Source organism: Molossus molossus, unplaced genomic scaffold, assembly GCF_014108415.1.
Source record: "Molossus molossus isolate mMolMol1 unplaced genomic scaffold, mMolMol1.p scaffold_m16_p_10, whole genome shotgun sequence".
Lineage (NCBI taxonomy): Eukaryota > Metazoa > Chordata > Mammalia > Chiroptera > Molossidae > Molossus > Molossus molossus.
Window position 1 is genome coordinate 41985409 of NW_023425345.1, and position 21713 is coordinate 42007121.

The following is a 21713-nucleotide window of genomic DNA, read 5'->3' on the forward strand; positions in this document are numbered from 1 at the left end:
GGGGTACCTAGTAACTACAAGCAGATGGAAAGGTTTTTGTTTTTGTTTATTTTATTGTTGAGAACATTACAGATGTCCCCCATCCCTTTGCCCCCCTCCACCCATCTCCCACCCCACACCAGGCCTTCACCTGTCTACTGTCTGTGTCTATGGGAACAAAATGGGAAAGGCCTTTTATTTTAACATGCTCCCCAACCCTTCCAGGATTCATGCTTTCCTTTGAACCTAGATATACACCAGAAAATGAATGAACTAAAATAGAAATTCTGCCTCCTTACGTTTGCATTAGGAAACTGAGTTTCTACTCTATTTTCAAATAATAAGTTACTAACTGGCAAAAAGCAAGTGATAGTTGATATCACGCACCACACTTAAAATCCTTTAAAGAGGTATTTTATGAAAATCAGCAGTTGACCTCTGAAAGGGAGACTAAGTCCACAGACTTCAATAATGTAAGAACTGCAACACATTACGTTTACTTTTGACTGAGGAAAATACAAGTTTCAAGACTATAATATTCCACAGGAAAGTCATAAATCAGCCAAATACTGAGGAGTACTAAAAATAAAATACAAATGTTACTTTCACAAAATAAAGAAGAAATTCAATCTCTGGGTTTAAAAGACTTAAAATAACCAGAAAGAGGAAAGTATCTTCATCACATTTTAACTTATACCATATCTTCCAGGGCACTGTTTTTTGTTTTTGTTTTTTCAATTCTTACCTCTCTCCATTCTTTATTTCCAATTCCTTGAATATATAAGACACAAACTACAAAAGATAAAAAAAAAATATGTGAATACCATTTATAAACACCAGATATGAATGTATATAATTATTTTTAAACTGTCCAAAAAGAGCATCAAAATTAATTCCTACTCTTAGAAGAAAATTTCTAGTAAATCATTAAATGACTAAATTTTTTGTAAAGAAACAAAAAACAAACTATATCAAATCTTTAGAATTTAATTATATAGAGTTTGACACATAAAAAAATAGAATGATAATTTACTCATTCTCTACATTATGCTACAGATATAGATACATTTTAAAACTATAGTTTAACAGTTTGAAATAATTTCAGTATATTACTAGACATAAGTCAGAAGTTTTTTTCTAAATACCTACTATGCTCAAAACCATTGTACGAAGAACACCCTAGAGAAAATCATACACCGTATTTAATTTTTGCAACCCCCACCCTCAATATACCTCATTTTATTGTACTTTGCAGATATTGAGGGTTTTTTTTAACAAATAAAAGGTTTGTGACAACCCTGTGTTAATCAAGTCTATTGGTACCATTTCTCCAACAGCATTTGCTTATTTCTGTGTCACATTTTGGTAATTCAATATTTCAATATTTTCATTATTATTATATTGGTTTTAGTGATCTGTGATCAGCGATCTTTGATGATAATATTATAATTGTTTAGAGAGGACAATATAAGATGGCAAACTTAAGTGACAAATGTTGGGTGCATAATGACTGCTCCACTGGGGGGTCATCCCCTCATCTCCTCCCTCTCCTTGGGCCTCCCTCTTCCCTGAGACACAACAATATTGAAGTTAAACAACTGATAACCATACAATGGCCCCTAAGTGTTCAAGTGAAAGAAAGAGTTGTGTGACTCTCACTTTAAATTAAGTGATCAATGATGAAGCTGAGTGAGGAAGGTCTGTCATGAGCCAAGACAGGCCGAAAACTAAGCCTCTTGTGTCAGGTAGCCAAGTAGTAAATGCAAAAGAAAACGTTCTTGAAGGAAATGATAAGTGCTACTCCAGTGCACATACAAATGAAAACAAAACAGCTTTATTGTTGATACAGAGAAAGTCTGAGTGGTCAGGACAGAAGATCAAGCCAGCCACAACATCACCCAGAGCCACTTCCTCGCTTCTTCAGTTCTCTGACGGCTGAGAGAGGTGAGGAAGCAGCAGAAGAAATGTTTGAAGCTAGCAGACGTTGGGTCATGAAGTTGAAGGAAAGAAGCCAAATCCATAATGTAACAGTGCAAGGTGAAGCCTCAAGTGCTTATGTGGAAGCTACAGCAAGTCATCCAGAAGAACCAGCTAAGATCATTAATGAAGGTAGTGACACTAAACAACAGGTTTACAATGTAGAAAACAGCCTTCTTCTGGAAGAAGATGCCATTAGAACTTTCACAGCTACAGAGGAGAAGGCAATGCCTGGCTTCAATGCTTCAAAGGACAAGCTGATTCTCATTAGGGGCTAAAGCAGCTGGTGATTTTAAGCTGAAGCCAATAGTCATTTACCATTCCCCAAATCCTAGGGCCCTTAAGAATGATGCTAAATCTCCTCTGCCTGTGCTCTATAAATGGAACAACAAAGCCTGGATGACAGTACATCTGTTTACAACATGGGTTACTGAATATTTTAAGCCCACTGTTGAGACCTACTGCTCAGAAAAAAAAGATTCCTTTCAAAATATCACTGTTCGTCGACGATACACCTGGTCACCCAAGAGCTTTGTTGGGGCTATACAACAATGAGATTAATATTGTTTCATGACTGCTAACACAATTGCCCTTCTGCAGTCCATGGATCAAGGTGTAATTTCAACTTTCAGATCTTATTATTTAAGAAAAACATTTCACAAGGCCATAGCTGCCATAGATAGTGACTCCTCTGTTGGATCTGGGCAAAGTAAATGTAAATCTTTCTGAAAAGGATTCACTATCTAGATGCCATTGAGAACAATAGTGATTCATGGGAAAAGGTCAAAATATCAACATTAGCAGGAGTTTAGAAGTTGACTCCAGTCCTCATGGATGACTTGGAGGAGTTTATGACTTCAGCAGAGTAACTTCAAATGTAGTGGAAATAGAAGATTAGAATTAGAAGTAGAGTCTGAAGATGTGACTAAATTGCTGTAATCTCATCATACAAATTTAACAAATAAAGAGTTGCTTTTTATAGATGAGCAAAGAACGTAGTTTCTTGAGATGGAATGGACCCCTAGTGAAGATTCAGTGAAACTGAGGAAAGAAAACAAAGGATTTAGAATATTACATAAACGTACTGATAAATCAACAGCAAGGTTTGAAAGGACTGACTCCAATTTCGAAAGAACTTCTACCATGAGCAAATGCTATCAAATAGCATTGCATGCTACAGATAAATTGTTCATAAAAAGAGTCCACAGCCACCACCCTGGTCAGTCAGCAGCCATCAACTACAAGGCAAAACCCTCCACCAGCAAAAAGATGACTACCCACGGAAAGCTCAGACAATGGCTAGCATTGGTTAGCAGTAATATTTTTTAATTAAGGTATGTATTTTTTTAAACAGAATACTATTGAACACTTAATAGACTACAGTATAGTGTAAACATAACTTTTATATGCACTGGGAAATCAAAAACTCCATGTGACCATTGCAATATTTGTTTCATTGTGGTGGTCTAAACTGAACCCACAGTATCTCCATTGTATATCTATATTTGTAAATAGGTAAGAAATCCTTTCAACCATAAAGGGAAGTTGCAAATGGGAGATGAATGGTTTGGGGTAAAGATTAAGGAATGAAAAAAAAACAGGCCCCACCCACTTGTCAAATGAGTCACAGGAAATTTTAATACCCACAAATTTTAATGCCATTTCTCAATGACTACCTCAAGAATTCTAACATCTGACAAAACCTTTCCTCTGTAATTAAACCACATTTTTTTCACACATCTGTAGAGCTGGAGAGCTGTTGGATATCACCTTCTAAATACCACAAGACTTGTAAACATGAACTGATTTATACATTAATTTAGCTGTTTAATAATTTAAACTATCTTTTTTATTTCACAAATTATCTCTAATTTTCAAAATCTCTATTTAGGAATTAAAAAATTCAGCTCATACAAGATGATGTTATATATTTCACTTAGTTATATCTGCTTTATATACTGCTTTCATTTACCAAAAAAAAAAAAAATGAAAAGAATTAATCTGTGACTAAATCACTTCAAATCATGGCCCAAATGATTGTTTTTCTAATATAATTTCTCCCATATGGCCATACCATAGGGTTGTGCTTTCAAAGGTGACCTGTCCTGCACTGGAGTCATCTGCACTTTCATCCTATCTTCAAAATGCTAAGCAACTTCCTCTTTAGGCATAGCACTGCCCAGAGAGATGAGCAGGCAGGGCTCAAGGCCATTCCCCTTCTTTCTTGCTAGGCTTTAAAACAAATATTTAAAAAAGAACTATGAATTTCATACAATTTTTTCAAAATCAGTAAGTAAAACAGACAGACTTTCAAAAGCAAATAAACAGCCCAGCCGATGTGGCTCCGTGGTTGAGTGTTGACCCATGCACCAAGAGATCGCCAGGGCACAGGCCCAGGTTGTGGGCCAGATCCCCAGTGCGGGGCATGCACGAGGCGGCCGGTCAATGTTCTCTCTCATGGGTGTTTCTATCTCTGTCTTCCTCTCCCTTCCTCTCTTTCTGTAATATCAATAATGAAAAAAGGCAAGTAAACAGGTACTTACTTGGATCAGATTTAGAAAATGTGTCTCTGTCAAGAAGATTTCTGTTGAATAAAACAGAAAATGTTACATTAATATAAGGCTAAAATATTTATATAACTATATACATATATGTATAAATGTGTGTATATACTATATACTATACACACACACACACACACACACACACACACACACGAACACACAACCAAATAAAATGTCACCACAGACCTGCCCGTATTTATTCAAAGAACATCACAGAGTTTGGGAATTCGGGGGTGGGGGGTGAGGTGGGGAGGGGTATTTATTTGTTCAGCCCTGCACTGCAGTCAGTCAATAACAAGACTTTCCACATTCTGAGATTAAGATCCTTTGAGAGAATTAACTGTTTTAGGTTTCTTTTTATCCCTTCATTAAGGTATATAAATGCTCAAAAATGTTTCCTGAATTGAGTTGTGAGTCATTACTAACGCAAAATTGTTTGGCATTCAGAGCACACGATCACGTTAGTCCATACAATTACAAGGCAACAGCGAAGCAGCATCTACTGACATTTGCCTGACATCAACCCTGATGAGTCTGATGTCGCTATTATGGTTTGGGGATTTAAGGTGAACGTACAGATCTTGCTTGAAAATTCTTCTAAGTAGAGGAAAAGATTAAAGAGGTTGGCAAGGCCATTATTAGCACCTATTTATGTATGTATTTATTTATTTATTTACAGATATTTCCGCCTCTACAACAGAAAAAAAATAGAAAATCAGAAAATGTGAAAGTCTGAATTCGATGATAGTCATGAAGTCCTCCTGTACCCTCACAATAACCCTGAGCAATATAAAAAGTTAAGTTCACTATGCTCTGTTTAATGAAACAGTCAATTATTAGAAAAAAAATATCTATCTAAAACTAATTTGTCTAAAAAGTGATCATTTGAAGCTACAACCTTGTCTGAAAAACTTGGCTGTCCACAATGATGATTTGAAGGTTCTAAAACTTAAATTTGTGCTCCATATTCATCCTCCACTAATTGATAATAATTTATAATAGCTAAATTATAGTTCTATACTTAATACTTATAGGAATCCCCCACGTTTAAGCTGTTTTATTCCTCCACAAGGACTATTACTTGTGTGCATTTATCTGTCTGCCCTTCGTATTTGAAAGGCCTTCTCTGTTCATATCAATCTGATATCCTTTCTTAGTTGTTTCTATTCCTAGAAGGAATGGGAGAAAATCAGCCATATTTATATTTGGAATTAAATCAGATTAAAAGACCTCTAGTCAGAAATCAAATTAAAATAATCTTTCTGTTTCCTCAGCAGACACCATGACTCCAGCAGTGGTTGGTAAACAGTAAATTAAAACATTTCCATTTGAGAAACTACTGTGATATATATTTACAAAAAGTAGTCATTCACCAGTGGAGAAATTTTCCAGCCCTTCCTGTGTTTCCAACTTTTGCTAATTAAGTGTCCTAAAAAAAAAATATGTCATTCAACTTTCTTTCAGTTCATAAATATCAAGGAGAGATGACAGTAGAAAAAAAATCTTTTACATGACGAAAAATAAAACTCCATAAACTCTCCATAATGTAGTCCCTGAAATTTACAATTTAAATTTCCCATTGCTGTCTGATGATAAATTGTATCTACACTTTGGTCATATGATTGCAATTGAATAGAACATCTCTGACTAGATTTAGTTGCCAAAAACTACTTACCCAAACATATATGATTTTAAAGTTTGATAAAGGCAAGTATTCTTAAATGATATATATATGACAAAATGTCAGTAGTTATCAAAAATATATCATCCAGTTTGGATTTATGAAAGGAATGCAAGATACTTACCTTCCCAAATCCTGTTAAAAACAAAGCGCATGCACACTAAGTAAAATGAGACCGGTGTTACTATCTCATTGCAAAGGCCGTTGTATGAGAAAGTAAGCTGAGGCTCAGAGATACAGAGTAAACGAATAAGAGCACACAACCCCGTACAGAATAATCCAGTGCGGCCAACTACTTCTGAATTTGAGTTCCCCATTCTTTACAAAATGCCACATAGTCTGGAGAAGTCCAGAAGAAACAACTTATTCTCCTGTGAATGATGGAAATGTTGAAGGCCTCAAAAATATAACTATCGGTTAAGCCACTAGAGTATAAACTAAAATAAATTCTCATTCACGGACTGATATGAAGAGAGATGGTGCCTACAGAATGAACAGAAAGAACTAGAGTGGGAGGCCAAATATAATTGCATTTGATAGAAAAATATTTTTGTTTTCCTGAAGCACTTAAAATATAGCGCACATGGCCACACGCATCAGCTCTCATTAAGAAGGCTACTCCTTCCCCCAACTGGGGTATCATTTGCTTGTGCTAAGATGCCTATAACTTTATGCCTATAATTTTATAACATCATGTCAAGCTTCAATAGGTGAAAATTCCTGAATGTGTCTTTCTAATCTAAATCTAGGTGCAGCCAACACAAAGAAAAGAACAAATCCCTGAAAAGCAATTATGGAAAAATACGGCGTGTGAGTTAGAAAATTTACCTGAAGAAATAACGTAATCAAAATTATGATCTGTGAATTGCTTGAGTTGTTCTAGTAACCCCTCATACTCAAATTCCAATTAAAATTTCTGGACGGTGGATTTAAAAGAGTACAATTAAAATAACATAACTATAAAGGTAAGGCCCCATCAATTAAACTCTAGCCTACATAAAGAAATACTGGGTTAATGGAAAAGGCGTATTTTGTATGAAGACTAAAATGGGAGTAGATATGAAGGAATTCAGTAACATCTTTCTAGGACCATCTAGTAGAAAGGCTTCCCTGACACCCCACCTTTACTATCAATCCTCAGAGATATTAGTCTCATAACAGAGACTGTGCGTCAAGCTATCTTCCCTTGATGACAATAGTCAGCTCATCCGATAACCCTGCCTGCTCTGATTTTATGCTCAAGTCACCTTTCGATTTTAAAATAGTTTCCCATATAGTTATTAGCACAGAACTGTGCTAAGTGGGCAACAGTGAATATTACAGTTTTCTTGACGATTTTAGTTTTTATTCTGAGTCGGCATTTCAAGATCCACAGTGAGCAGCCAGTTAAAATGACATCTCAGGTTTGTCTTCCTCTACTTGGAAGACAGCCATTCTCTTTAAACTTCAGTGCAATTCTGAAAGTATTTTTCAAGCAGATAATCTAGGCATAAGAGCTAACTAAGCACTTCCAAAGATGCACTGAATATTAAAGACATGGTCCCTTATTTCAAGAAACATGAATTTTACTAGGAAGACAAACTCCCAGAAATAACTAAACAGCAACATTGGATGGCATATAAAATAACAGTTTATTATGGGAAGAAGGAAAAATAACCTAAAAACAATAGGTACAATGATTAACACTTATTCCAACAATTTTTTAAAAATATACTAGAGTAAAACAATGTATAGGTATGTCGATATAATTAAAATAATCTAAACGGGTATCTAGCTCAAGTATCCTTTTCTCTTATATTTATATATAATGAGGCTTTATTAGTGGAAAATTAAAACTTCTAATTATTATGTAAAGTGAGCATAATAACATGGCCTATTAAGGTAAACGTGATTTGTAAGTGAATTAAACTCAAGTTACAGGCCTGATGCTCTTTCCCACTTAGTAAATGAAATCACCTAATAAACACTGTACTTTATAATGTGATTAATATTAAAGTTTAAAAAAATGCTTTAAATGGAAAGCAAATATTATTAACCTCACACAGATGAAATTTGGAAAATATATTTGGTATATATTATAAATCTTACACTTAATAGTTTCAGATTAAAGGCAATCCTATTACTTGTGACCTTTGAAGTGTTAATTGAACAAAACCTACAATACACTTGTTTTAGGGAATAATTTTCCAAACTGAAGATATGACGTGAGTTCCAGAAAGCACTGCTACTTGTGGCCAGCAGAGCTTAGCCATGTAAAGAGGCTACCACTGTACCTGGGTGGAATAGTTCTATTTAATTTTTAATAAGAAAAATGGCATAGCTTATAAATCAAGACCAGCAAAAATTGTTCTATTTATATTCCACAGGAACAAAACCACAGCCTATAAACAGAGTCAAAATAGGCGTTATCATTTTACAAACATTGCCCAGGATAAATTTTCCACATGTGGCCAGAGAACCATACCTCTGCAGATATAATCTTCCCTGAAAATTATTCTGTATCTATAAGCAAAATGATTCTGGGTTAAATCAAAATTTAGGAAATTATTAGGGGCCATTTATTTACATGTTATTCAGTGTAGTCTCAGGACTACTGACTGGCTGCAAGGTGTTTACCAAGTATCCCCTGGCAACCGTGGAACCTAGCCCTGGCTTGCACATGAGAAGGGTTCAACAAGCACTTCCTGAATGAACAGTTTTGGTATCCAAGCTAAAGCATCCGCTTTTTGCACGTTGTTAAATATGGTGATGTGTTTTATTATGAAAAGCAGCATAAAAGAGGAAGGTGGCATTTAGGGCCGTTGCCCTAATAAGTAATCCATTAACTGAAAATACCTGCGCGTGACTGCTTTCCTGGGAACGGAAACAAGCCCATGTCACTGGGCCACCATGCCCCGGATCTTACTATGGGCATTATATTGTTTACGGATTGGAATTTGGAAGTTCTTGGGCGGGGTCTATGTGTGTGTGTATATATTTTTAAATACACATACACACAAAATGATTTTCAGGGTATTTTAAAATAAAGACGATGAAATCAAAACTTTTTTTTAACCAAGTGAAAAGAAATTGATCAAATCTGGAAGTGATTTGAATGCAAAACTTAAGCCCCTCTGATTCATGTATTCACTCTTTATTTTTATTCATTAAATAAACATTATCTCTGGAAATTTAGCATGCAAATTTAAGGAAAAAATATTCTTCTCAAAACTACCATTTCTGTGGCAAAAGGAAGCAGATTGTGTACAAGCAAAAAGTAAAGCTTCAGAGATGAAAAAAAAAACAAAAAGGAACTGTTTTGAAACTGAAGCTTACTGAAAAGTCGATGTCAGCTAGAATCTGAGATACCAAGTAATTCTGAAGGATGGGGTCATTGGAAAGTACTTTACAAGATTATCTGGCTTTCAAGAAAATAAGAATAGACTTTCAGATTTGAAGTTGTGCAAATAAACTAAAAATTCAGCTCAACAGCTTCCTCTCATAGCCTGAGCATACAAATAGAACTTCGCCATACACAATGAGTATTACTCCATGAAAACTGAGCATAAAATAAACTTTAAAATATTCTCAGTTTTTGCTGAAATGGGTTCTTTAAAGTATTTTATTAATTAGTACTATTGAGCTAAAAAGGTCAGTGACAAAAATAAGTTTCAACCTTTGCATGGATAGAATTTGGTTTAGATTCCAAAAGAAATGTGAAGGGAAGATAATTAAAGACGAAAACTTTTGTGATTCTCCTGAGGCATTCACCTATGATTGACATTCTTGAAAATTACTTCAAAAGAAACCCAGGTATTGTTCAAAATCGGAGCTGTGAGGGCTCTGGCTTGCCTGGGCTAAGGTACATAGAAGAACCCACCCATCTGAACCATCGTTAGGTTAAAAGAAAGCTACCGAACCAGCCCCTGATTTTAGCCGAAAAAGAGAAACATAACATTTATGATAATAAAACTGGGCAGGATAAAAAGAGACTGAGCCCTGGCTGGATGGCTCAGTTGGTTGAAGCATTATCTCCTACACCAAAAAGGTTGCAGGTTCGATTCCCAGTCAGAGCATATACCTAGGTTGTAGGCTCAATTCTTAGGTGGTGTGTATATGGGAGGCAACCAACTGATGTTTCTCTCTCACATCAATGTATTACTCTCTCTCTTTGTCCCTTCCTCTCTCTCTAAAATCAATTTAAAAAATATATCTTCAGGTGAAGTTAAATAAAAGAGAGAGAGACTGAGAACAAAATAAGGGTCTTCTTAAAAACCTAAAATAGCCCGGTCAGTGTAGCTCAGAGGTTGAGCATTGACCCATGCACTGAAAGGTCGCTCGCTGGTTTGATGCCCGGTCAGGGCACATGCCCAGGTTGTGGGCCCAATTCCCAGTGTGGGGCATGCAGGAGGCAGCCGATGCAATGTTTCTCTCTCATTGATGTTTCTATCTCTCCCTCTCCCTTCCTTCCTCTCTAAAAATCAATAAAAACATTAAAAAGAAAACCTCACTGTCTTTTCCTCCATGTGGTAGGTCCTCCACTTCCTATCTCAGTGAAATGGTACCTGTGAAGGGCAGAATTATGCCCCACACCCCAAACATATCAGGTCTTAATCTCTGGAACCTATAAATATGACATTATTGGGGGAGGTGAAAAACAGGTCTTTACAGATGATGTGATTAAATAAGGGATCCTGAGATAAGAAATGAGATTATTCTGTATTATCTGACTGGGCCCTAAACACAGTCATCTATGTCCTTATTAGAAGAAGACAGGGAGATTTGACACAAACAGAGAAGACAACGTGAACAGAACAGAATGAGATTTCTAGACTCTACCCTTGAAGACCGAAGTGATTTGGCCACAGCCAGGGAATACTAGCAGCCACCAGAAGCTGCAAAAGGCAAGGAATAGATGGGTTCTCCCCTAGAGCTTCCAGAGGGAGAGCAGCCCTACCAACACCTTGGCTTCCGCCACGCGATACTGATTTCAGATTTCTGGCCCCTGGCTTTGAGAGAGAATAAAGTTCTGCTGTTGTTAACCAACAAATTCGTGATGATTTGGTACAACCACAGGAAACAAATACAGCAACAATGCCCAATCCATCTGTCTTCTGAGGGAGACCCCAGAGTCATCTCCCTTTTTTTTCTCCCTCTCCCCTAATGCATCCCCCACTTTGGCTTCTGATTCCAAGTCCCAGCTACTCCCCAGACCTTAGAGCTCTTAACTGGTCTCCCTGCCTCCTGTCTCCCAGTTCATTCACCAAGATGCCTCCAAGAGAAAAGTTCTCTACAGTAAGATCTGACCAAACGGCTCCCATTACCTTCAGAAACTCCAAGCTCCTTAATATAGCACAAAATACTTGTCACATTCTTACACCGGCTTTATCTCTAGCTGCACCTCTATTCCTATTCTATGTCATATAGACTCTGCTGTAGACATTTCAGATTTTTTGCAGTCCCATAAACTAATATCGCCTCATAGTTTTGTACTCAAGTTTTACCCACAGCATTCCCTTTCCCTGAAATTCCCTCACCAACCTTATTCCTGCTGGGACGTGTGAGTGTCTGTAACCCTCTCCCCACTGCTGTGCCCTGGGCAGGTAGAAGTGATTATCCCTCCTCTGTGCCCCACTACCCAATGGGAATCTATATCACAAATTCTGCACCTGCTGTTTATTTACTGAGCCAGGTGCCAGGTTCTGGGCTTAGCACTTTAGACAACTCATTTCATTTAACCCTCAACATAATCCTAGAAAGTAGCAATTTTATCAGAATCCATTTTCCAGATGAGATAATATAATTCAGAGAGGTTAAAAATAAATATTCTATTCACAAGAATAGTAAATAGTACAGTGCATTTTTGTAAATTTTTTATTGATTTTTAATTTTGATTTTTGATTTTAGTGTTTATTATATTGACTATATTATTGAGAAAAAAAATGAACTGAACTGCAAATAATGTCATCATTCAGCATCACTTCGGAAGCTCTGGGGAATAAAATATAAAATAAAAATGAGAGCACTATAAAGAGAAAATTTAAATTATTACTTGCAGAAGGTTTAATGTTGTACATAGCAAAAAATAAGAGAATTAACTAACAAAATCAGTAAGATAATTCAGTAAGGTGATTGGAGGCATGATGAATATATAAAAGTCCATGATTTTCTGGGTATCAACAGTTAATAACTGTCCTATTCAATTCATACATGTTGGCAGTTATCTGCGGTCTTCAATTGCTTACACATGTGAGGGCTACCAGCTCTCTTTCACTATAACCTCACTCCCAAATCCTATGAAACCATGAAAGCAAGTCTCAGACCAAACTGCCAACTGGGACTCAAAACAGTCATGCACGAATACTCTACAAAGCTGACCAAGTTCCACCTTTCTTTGCTTTCAGGAATAGCACCTTAAGGCAGATGTAACAATATTCTGGTGACATATAAGAGGAAAATTTATTATGAAAATATAGAGATGTTTTATGCAGCCTAGAGGCAAGAACATAATGACGTTATGGGAAGAAGAAAACAAGAACAGAACCACAAAGGCTGGAAATGAACAGAGATCAGCACCGTGAGCAATGAGCAGGGCTGTTGAAGACACAGGGCAGGCCTTGCAGCAACAGGGCACTACTGCCACTACCCAGTGGCACTCAGCACTGACATATTATTTTATCTTTATTTTTTAAAGTATTACAGATATCTTCCCTATTTCCACTCACTGACTCCCTCCACCCCACTTCCACCACCCCCTACCCCAGGCCTTCACTGAACTACTGTCTATGTCCATGGGTTATGCATATAAATTCTTTGGTTAATCTCTTCCTGCCCCCCTCCCCACTTTCCTCTGAGATTCATCAGTCTGTTCCATGCTTCCATGTCTCTGTACCTATTTTGATCACCAGTTTATTTTGTTCATTAGATTCCACACATAAGTGAGATCATGTGATACTTGTCTTTCTTCTACTAGCTTATTTCACATAGCATAATACTCTCCAGGTCCCTCCATGCTGTCTCAAAGGGTAAGAGGTCCTTCTTTTTTATAGCTGCATAGTATTCCATTGCGTAAATGTACTACAGCTTTTTTTTATCCATTCATCTACTGATGGGTGCTTGGGCTGTTTCCAGATCTTAGCTACTGTAAATAACGCTGCTATGAACATAGGGATACATATATTCTTTCTGACTGGTGTTTCAGGCTTCTTAGGATACATTCCAAGAAGGAGGATCATTGGCTCAAATGGCAGTTCCATTTTCAATTTTTTAGAAACTCCAAACACTGACATTTTAACAATAGCAGTGAAGGGTTTGTGGAAGCAGCGGAAAAGGAAGAGGGTTTTCCTGGGACGGCAGCTGGGCTCACGCACAGAGAGGTGCACTGGGGTCCCTGCCCTCCACAGGGGGCACCAGGCTTGCAGAGAGGAAGCCAGGTTCCAGTATTAATATCTGTAGTGGAATATCCAAGGAAAAAACTGTGTCCATCTTCTCTGGTCATCAAAAATGGATATAAATGATACATGCTTTTTATATATGCCTAAATAAATGCTGAGCGAGATATCCGGCTGGTATTATCTATCACTGGGTTGAATTTGGGGTCATTTGAATGTTCTCCTTTGTCCTTTTCAGAGTTGTTGGGCTTGTTTCTTTGTGTGTTTTTACAATGAGCAGGTAGCATTTTTGTAACAATAAGATTTTTTTAGAGAGCCTTCACTATCTTCACAATGTGAGCCCACTGTTTCTCAACTCTTTCTGTTGAATGCTAGTATAAAAATAAAAGTTCCTTGCTAAGTGACAGGAACTTTCTAAACACTTTATAATGATGTTACATCATATAATCCCACAGCAACTATATGAGAAGAAATGTCTATCTTCATTTATTAACCAAAGCACAGAGAGATTAACTTTTCAACCTGAACTCTCATAGTTGGTAACATATGGAGCTGCAGTCTAAATCCAGATGTTTCCACCTCTAAATGTGTGCTCTGCTCCTTAATACATTACACCATTACACTAATTGTGTTACAACACTTGAGATAGTGTATCATTATTTTCCTCAGTCCCTCCTCCTGCCAGACTCCAAAAGCAATAACCACTTTTGCTAACAGCATGGTGGGCAATGAGCTTGCACGTAGTTTAAACAGTAATTACTTCTCCCAGAGTCTCTGTACATGATTTGTACTTGACAATCACTGTCCAAAAACCACATCTGATGACTGTGACAGGTTTACCCCAAAGTAAAAAAAACACAAGGCTGACTACTGTGCCCAACATCAGCTCAAATGTTGGTGCCTTCCAAGTACCACTCCCAAAATATGTTGGACATATGACTATGAAAAAGTCATGAGTCTCCAGGCTTGATATTTCTAAAGAAAATCTTTATCTATATGCAGGGCTATCTTGAGTCAGCTCCCTTTAAGACTTCTCAATCAATACACAGGCTATGCCAATGAGAAAAATAATATGCTCATAAAGTTAAGGCTAGGTGGGCAGGGTTTTATTTTGTTTTGTTCTCCATATTTTAAGTAATATCTTCTGTAGTTTCTTTGGGTCACTAACCACTAAACAATTCAAATGTCCTTAAGAGCAATCTGAGCTTTGCAGAATCAACAACAGAATTTAAACAGAAGGAATTAATCTGGAAAGGAAATTTGTTTGTAAGCATAAATGACCAACCAGCTGAGATAGATTGAAAATCACTTTATAATATGCATCTGTTATCCTTGTTGCAAATGATTAGACCAAGAATTTGTCCCTGACTTAAAAATACTCATCTAGGTCCAAAAATAAATAATAATAATAATAATAATAATAATAGTAAAATAACACAGTGAAATAGACACAGGCCCATGTCACCTCCATCCTTCCTTTATGCAATTGAATTTTTTTTCAAGTCAATTGATACTACACTATTTTTTGTATTTATTATGCCTTCTGGTCATGTTCAACTTTCTGAGATGTTCAACTTTCATTTTTCTCAATTATACATTGAATAAATAATTGTTAACCACTTTCTATATGTAAAACATTAGATGAGATACAAAGCAGAAACAAAGGTGAACAAGGCACAGTTCCTGTCCTAAGAGAATTTGTAATTTAATAACTGCTTCATACTCTTACAAATGTTTATTCAATAAGCACTAAGATACTAAGTGACAGAGAAAGAATTTGGTGTTGAAGACTGTGATATAAACACATGGGTTCTGGTCCTAGATTATTTATATTCCATTAATGAGACAGATTTGTAAACAAATATGTGCAGCAAAATACGGAACGTGTATAATAAATCATTACAGATTACAGAGAAAGAGGGAAAGTCAATTCTATCTGAAGAATCAGGCAAAGCCTTCATAGTGAGAGTGATGCTTGAACTATCAGTAGAGTCTGTTGAGTAAGACAGCAAAGTGAAGCAAATTATTCCTACAAGAACCAAGGTGTGAGCATCATGATTTCCTCAGGAAATGCAGGTGGTCTGAAATGGCTTAGTGTGTTCAGGAGACAGCTTGGAGAGGACAGTAAGAAGGGAAAGGGTGGTGTGACATGGAGAGAAAGAGATAAAGGTTTGAAAAGCGAGGTCAGGGTTTGGAAGATCCTCACAAACTTATTACAAAGGCAATTAACAGGTTTTCTAACAAGAGTGCAATAGGATGATGGTATTTGCCCTTTCAAACAGGACTCTGGTAGACCAATGCATAGGATTCATGGCAGATAGAAGGTTACCCAGAGGGACATGTGAGGTCGAAAGGGTCAATAAACTTGAGCCATGGTCTCTGCTAGAGTCAGACAGGCCTGGACCCGGTCAGAAGCAGAGTGGACGGCCATGTAAAGAGATGACGTAAAAGTGAAAAAGAGAGAAGACCAGGGCTTGAGACTCAATCAGCAGAAAGTCTACTTGGGTATTGGGGGCATAGAGAAAATGGTGGGGAGGTTACTTATTCTCTGGTTGGGGAGCAAACTGGAATATCAGGAGTGCCCATATGCAGTTTGAAAAATCTCTGATGATAATAATCCTCATTTACAATAGCTGGTTTAGACCATGGTCCTAAAAGAAAGTGATATAAACCACATAATAATTTCATTTGTTAAACCACAGCTAGAAATGTTCAACAAACAGCACTAGCAGCAGCAAGTATTAAACTAATCCATCCATTCACTGTCCTCACTGGAACAAAGTGGCTTTATAATTTTGTTTAGTTTGTTTCCTAATTTTACAGTTAGAACCACTACTGAGGTCAGTGTCTCCGGAAAGATCTGATGTAATCTGAGGCAGGACATTTTAGGTTAAATAGCATCTGTTGAGCACTTAGATGCTTCAACTGTGTTTCAAGCACTTCAGAAATTATTTAGGCAATCCAACAATGTATTATAACCAGACAAATGTAAGAAATGATGTGAGTTATGGATAGTGACTTGACTTTAGTAAACATGCTCATTATTTGTTTCTGCACATGAAACAAGTTCTATGTTTTTTCTCCTTTTTCTACAGACAGTGTGGTTTCCTCTTCCATCTTCCCATTTTCAACACTTTTGTTGTTGTTGAATTTAGGTATTTCTAAAATTTTGTTTTAACATTTTGTGGCACAAAGTTAAAGTTGGTAAAACAAATACAGAGAGAAAGCATATTAGCAGATAAAACTCCGACTGCTTCTTCGAGTCCAGGCCACCAAATAGCTCTTCTTATGCTAGATTATTCCCCAGTGAAAGCATCATGTCCTGGTGCACTTTATAATTCAGCTCACCAAGTAATTTATTAGAAACATCTTTCCCAAGACAAAATCTTCATTCAGTTAAAGATATGTCCGTTTATTTCCTGTGTAGAAGTTAGGTAGGATATCACACATACCAATTCTATTACTTCTCTCTCTTTTTGCACACTATTTATCAGAGATTAAATAAACAAACAGTCTGTCAGTAATAAGAAAGTCCTAAGTGTCCACTTCTAAAACTATTTTTGCTCTGCTTGGAGAAAAAATTAATTTGAAATTATTGATTTGTTTCTCACGTCTACAAATAAACTTTATATAAACTAATTTAGTAAATCTTAGTTTATAAACTAAGATAGAAAAATTATGTTTTACTAAATTGCACTGGAAAGTGAGTAATTTTCATGCTCTGTGTATGTAAACGAGTGTTTTTAAGGGTATAGACATGTACAAACTCATGGGAGCCCAGATTCATTCTTCTGATCTTCCTATCAGGCAGCAAACAGACTGAAAACTTTCTATGTGCAAAGCACAGTTAGATTTTGTGAAAATAAATGATAAAACACACACTCAGAGTTGGTAGGGGAGATAGACATGCAAAAACCTAAATACTTATAAGCAGAAAAAATAAAAGTACAAGAAGTGTGGTATAGGAACTCAAAAACAAGGCACAATTAATACCAGTTCAAAGAAGCATCAACAATGGAAAGTGGGAGTCCGCACAGAGATTTGGAGATTGGCCAAGTACCCTGGCTAGAGTCCATTTCGAGAGGAGATGGAGGGAGCTGTGTGGACAGGATGAGGCGAGACCCTGAACATCGTCTCACTGAACACCATGGTAAGGGGAAACGTTGAAAGTTTCTGCAAAAGGAAAGTTACGCAACTCAATCTTTGTTTAGGAAGCTAACTATACAATACGTGAAGAACAGACCAAAGAAGTGAATCCTGGAGACACAGAGAAGATATTCTAATAGTCTGGGGGCAAGTAACCACTTCCTGAGTAAGAATGATGGAGTAGGAATGGAAAGGCAGCAACAGGCACTTTGAAGACAAGTTTCAGTGACTCATCAGTCATTGTAAGGTAAAGATGGTAACAGTCATAAAGAACAGCACACAGGCCCTGGCCGGTTTGGCTCAGCGGTTAGAGCGTTGGCCTGCAGTCTGGAGAGACCCGGGTTTGGTTCCCGCTAAGGGCACGTACTTCGGTTGCAGTTTGTCCCCGACCAGTTTCACGTCGATGTTTCTCTCTCTCTCTCTCCCTCCCACTCTATCTGTACAAAAATTGCAAAAAAATGTTCTCGGGTGAGGATAAAAAAAAAAAAAAAGAACAGCACACAGGCCACATAGTGGTTTGCTTCATTTCAAAAGTCACCTATGACACTTTTTCCCATAAAGCCAGATATCCCCTAAAAATTCCGCCAGGTTCTACTTTAGGCAGCTAGCACTTAGTAACAACTAGTTACTCAACACAAGATTGAGCCCATCTGCCATCTCCATTATAAACTCTAGGCCACAGAGATATAAACAGTGAAAAAAAGTTAACATATTACAAAAATAAATTGCAAGGAAGGCACAGGTATCCAGTAATGTCAAATATTTGTTTTCAGGGTGAAGAAAGGTCACAATAGATCCCAATGAAAGGAAAAACTAAAACAGCAACAGTAGAACATGTCTGCCATGCCTTGGAAAGAATGTTAAGTGAGATGAGATCTTTGAAGTAGGAAGTGGTTGACATGAGAAACAATCTACCTTAATATCCCTTAAAAATCTCACACACGCCCTGGCCGGTTTGGCTCAGCAGTTAGAGCATTGGCCTGAGGACCAGAAAGTCCCGGGTTCGGTTTCCGCTAAGGGCACGTACCTCGGTTGCAGTTTGTCCCCAGCCCTGGTTGGGATTGTGTGAGTGGCAACCAGTTGATGTGTCTCTCTCACATCAATGTTTCTCTCTCTTCCTCCCTCTCTCCTTCTCTAAAAAACAAAAAACAAAAAAAAACACAGAGACTAGAATTAGGGCCTAAGTTTTCAGGGTATTGACAATTGACAATCACAAATTTTCCTTAAATCAGAATATTTTTTCAATGTATTTCAAGCTTCTGCTTCTAGTAAGCTCCAAGTAACTTCCCAGGTCATCTAGACCAGAAATTCAGAGTTTCTTAGGAGCTAAATAAAGCCCAAGGAAGTGGAGGGATTATCAAAGGTCATAGAGCCAGTGTCAGAAACAGAATGAAACCTCAGGGTTTCTACTGTACATTGCTGACATATTCCATAAGGAACGAATAAGTCAAATAAATGTTATTAGAATGACAAAATGATTTAAGTGAGTCCAAAATATTGAAACCATTTTATTTAAATTAAGAGATAAATTTTAAGTTGAAAAATCAATCATATTTTAGCTACTATATTTCAAAATTCTCTCCAAAAATAGTTTTTAAATTCACTAATTTAAATTACCAATTAAAGCAAACATTCACTGCCCAGCCAGTGTGGCTCAGTGGACTGAGCATGGTCCCATGGACTGAGAGGTCCCGGTTCGATTTCCCATCAGAGCACATGCCCGGGTTGCAGCCTCAATCCCTAGTTGGAGGCGTGCAGGAGGCAGCCAATCAATCCATGTATCTCTCTCACACCGATGTTTCTCTCTCTCTCTAAAAAATCAATAAAATATTCTTAGGAGAGAAAAAAACACACAAACACTCACTAGCAACTTAATATATTTCTCCTTTTCCCAAAAAGGCTTTGGATAAAACAATGGCATAAAACTCCATTGCAATCAAATTTCTAATATTGCTGTTTCCACAATGAATTTGAAAATTGAGACATCAAGATAAGGCAAACAGTAAGCATTGTCTAAAATAGGTCATTTAAATGGGATTAGCAAATAAAGTTATTGTTCTATATAGTTCTCAGATACCACTTAGTCTCACACAGTTGCTTTAACTCCACTAAGTCTTTGCTTTATAGCTAGGAAACATGAAAACCTACTGAAGACATCAAAGAAGAATGATTGAACTTGCAATTACAGAGAAAACCACAAATAATGTGATACTCCCTTTACAGGAGTGCATTTAGATTAAAAAAGAAAAACGTTTGTAAGAATGCTCACAGAGTTATGCACATTGAGATGGTGCAATAATATAGATCTGTGGGTAGTGAGAAACAAATTTCTCAAAATAATTTTAAAACCATTATTATGCTAAGTAAGACTGAGAAATGTGTTTTGTAATCAACCAGTTATGGTTGATTATAATCGTACCTGGTTCATTACACTCTCTGACATTTGCGATCATTTTTAATAAAGTTAATATGTCATTTGTTACATATATACAGAGAGAGGGATAGAAAAAGCAACTAACTAGCGAAATAGAAAATATTGACTTTTACAAATTCATGTCACAATTTACATGGGGTACTATAGTGACATTTTCAATATCAAAGTAATTATTTTATTTACATGGAATTCTGAAGGACAAATTTGACATATGACTATATTTGACATATTTGAAAGAAAACCTTGGAATCTATTATTAAAAAGCTAACATGTTAATTAAATGATGACTTACTCTTTAGTCAAAAAAGCAGGGGATTGAAATGATAGGACTGAGGTCAATTCTCAACTCTAACAACAAAATATGAATGTCACAGTGTCGATTCAACTAATTTTCCTCTATTTTTCATTTGCCCAGTCCATTACCTTTCTCCAGCATTTACCTTTCATCTTATTCTGCCTGCTGATTTCTAGTTAAATAGTCCTCTCATTACTTAATCTCCCACAGCTTCATTAGCTAACTCAGCAGCAGCAAAAAGATAAGAATCAATACTTGGAAATCAATACTTGGAAATCAAATGGTTAACATTTATGCCACTCTCCTGAATTGTTCTATTCATAGCTGTCACCAAGAAGGGACAGAAAGAAAAAAAAACACACATAAGAATTTTGTATTTCCCTTAGTAATAGTATTAATATTGTCCATTATAACTGTGTCTCCCAGCTTTGTAATTTTTCTTCAGTCACCAACACATGGACACAGATAGGAATGAGCCCCACCCTTAAAGCCTAAACTAAAGAACTTATAGCAGAGTGACACAATAGGACCAGTTGTCAAAAGTATACATCTTACAACTAGACATACTGTTTATAAATTAGGAACTCAACCATGCCACCTCCTAGATGTGAGACTTAGGCCAAATTACTTAAACTCCCTCTGAATCCCAATCTTTTCACTTGTAAAATAAGACACAATGTCACCTGTGTTACTGAATTATTGGACAGATGTGTGAATTAGTATATAAGTGTTTTACACATTGTTGCATAGATTTAGACTTTGATGTTAATTTAAATAAACTTTACAGCAAATGCCCAAAGCTTTCATGTTTCTTGGCCTCATTAGTACAGCTTTTATATTTGAGAAGCTTTATTGTCTGATAAATATGAATATTTCCCAGGGATTATCAATGACATGGTGTTTCTTCAGAGTTTCAGAAAGATAGCTGATAGTTCCCTCAGGATGTTTGGAGCATGACAAAATATCTCACAATTTGAAAAAGAATGCCTGACAACTAATATCCCTGGCTGACAAGGCATTGCCATTGATGGTTGTCACAAGGTTGAAAACATTAAGGCACTGTGTGTCAGGCAGAGAACATTGACCATTCATTGTACCTAGACACCCTTTAAATACATCTTGTTTCATTATAGGCAATAAATTCTTGCTCTCCTTTGGCCTGTGTTATCATCTACTTCTATATCTGTCTTATCACTTGTCTAAGAGGGAAGACCAGTCTAAATGTCAACCCATAGCTTTTAATGATCACATGTAAGAATGTGCTAGA

General features: G+C 36.7%; 1 protein-coding gene across 1 annotated transcript in view; it reads right to left on the minus strand.

Moving 5' to 3' along the window:
• Positions 1 to 21713, minus strand: part of CPNE8 (copine 8) — a 191716-nt gene that overhangs the window by 161268 nt on the left and 8735 nt on the right. Inside the window, exons 2-3 of the mRNA XM_036251304.1 lie at positions 4500 to 4540; positions 725 to 771 (exon numbers count right to left, since the gene is read on the minus strand). Coding sequence (XP_036107197.1) covers positions 725 to 771; positions 4500 to 4540 — 88 coding nt within the window. The remainder of the gene's footprint in view (positions 1 to 724; positions 772 to 4499; positions 4541 to 21713) is intronic.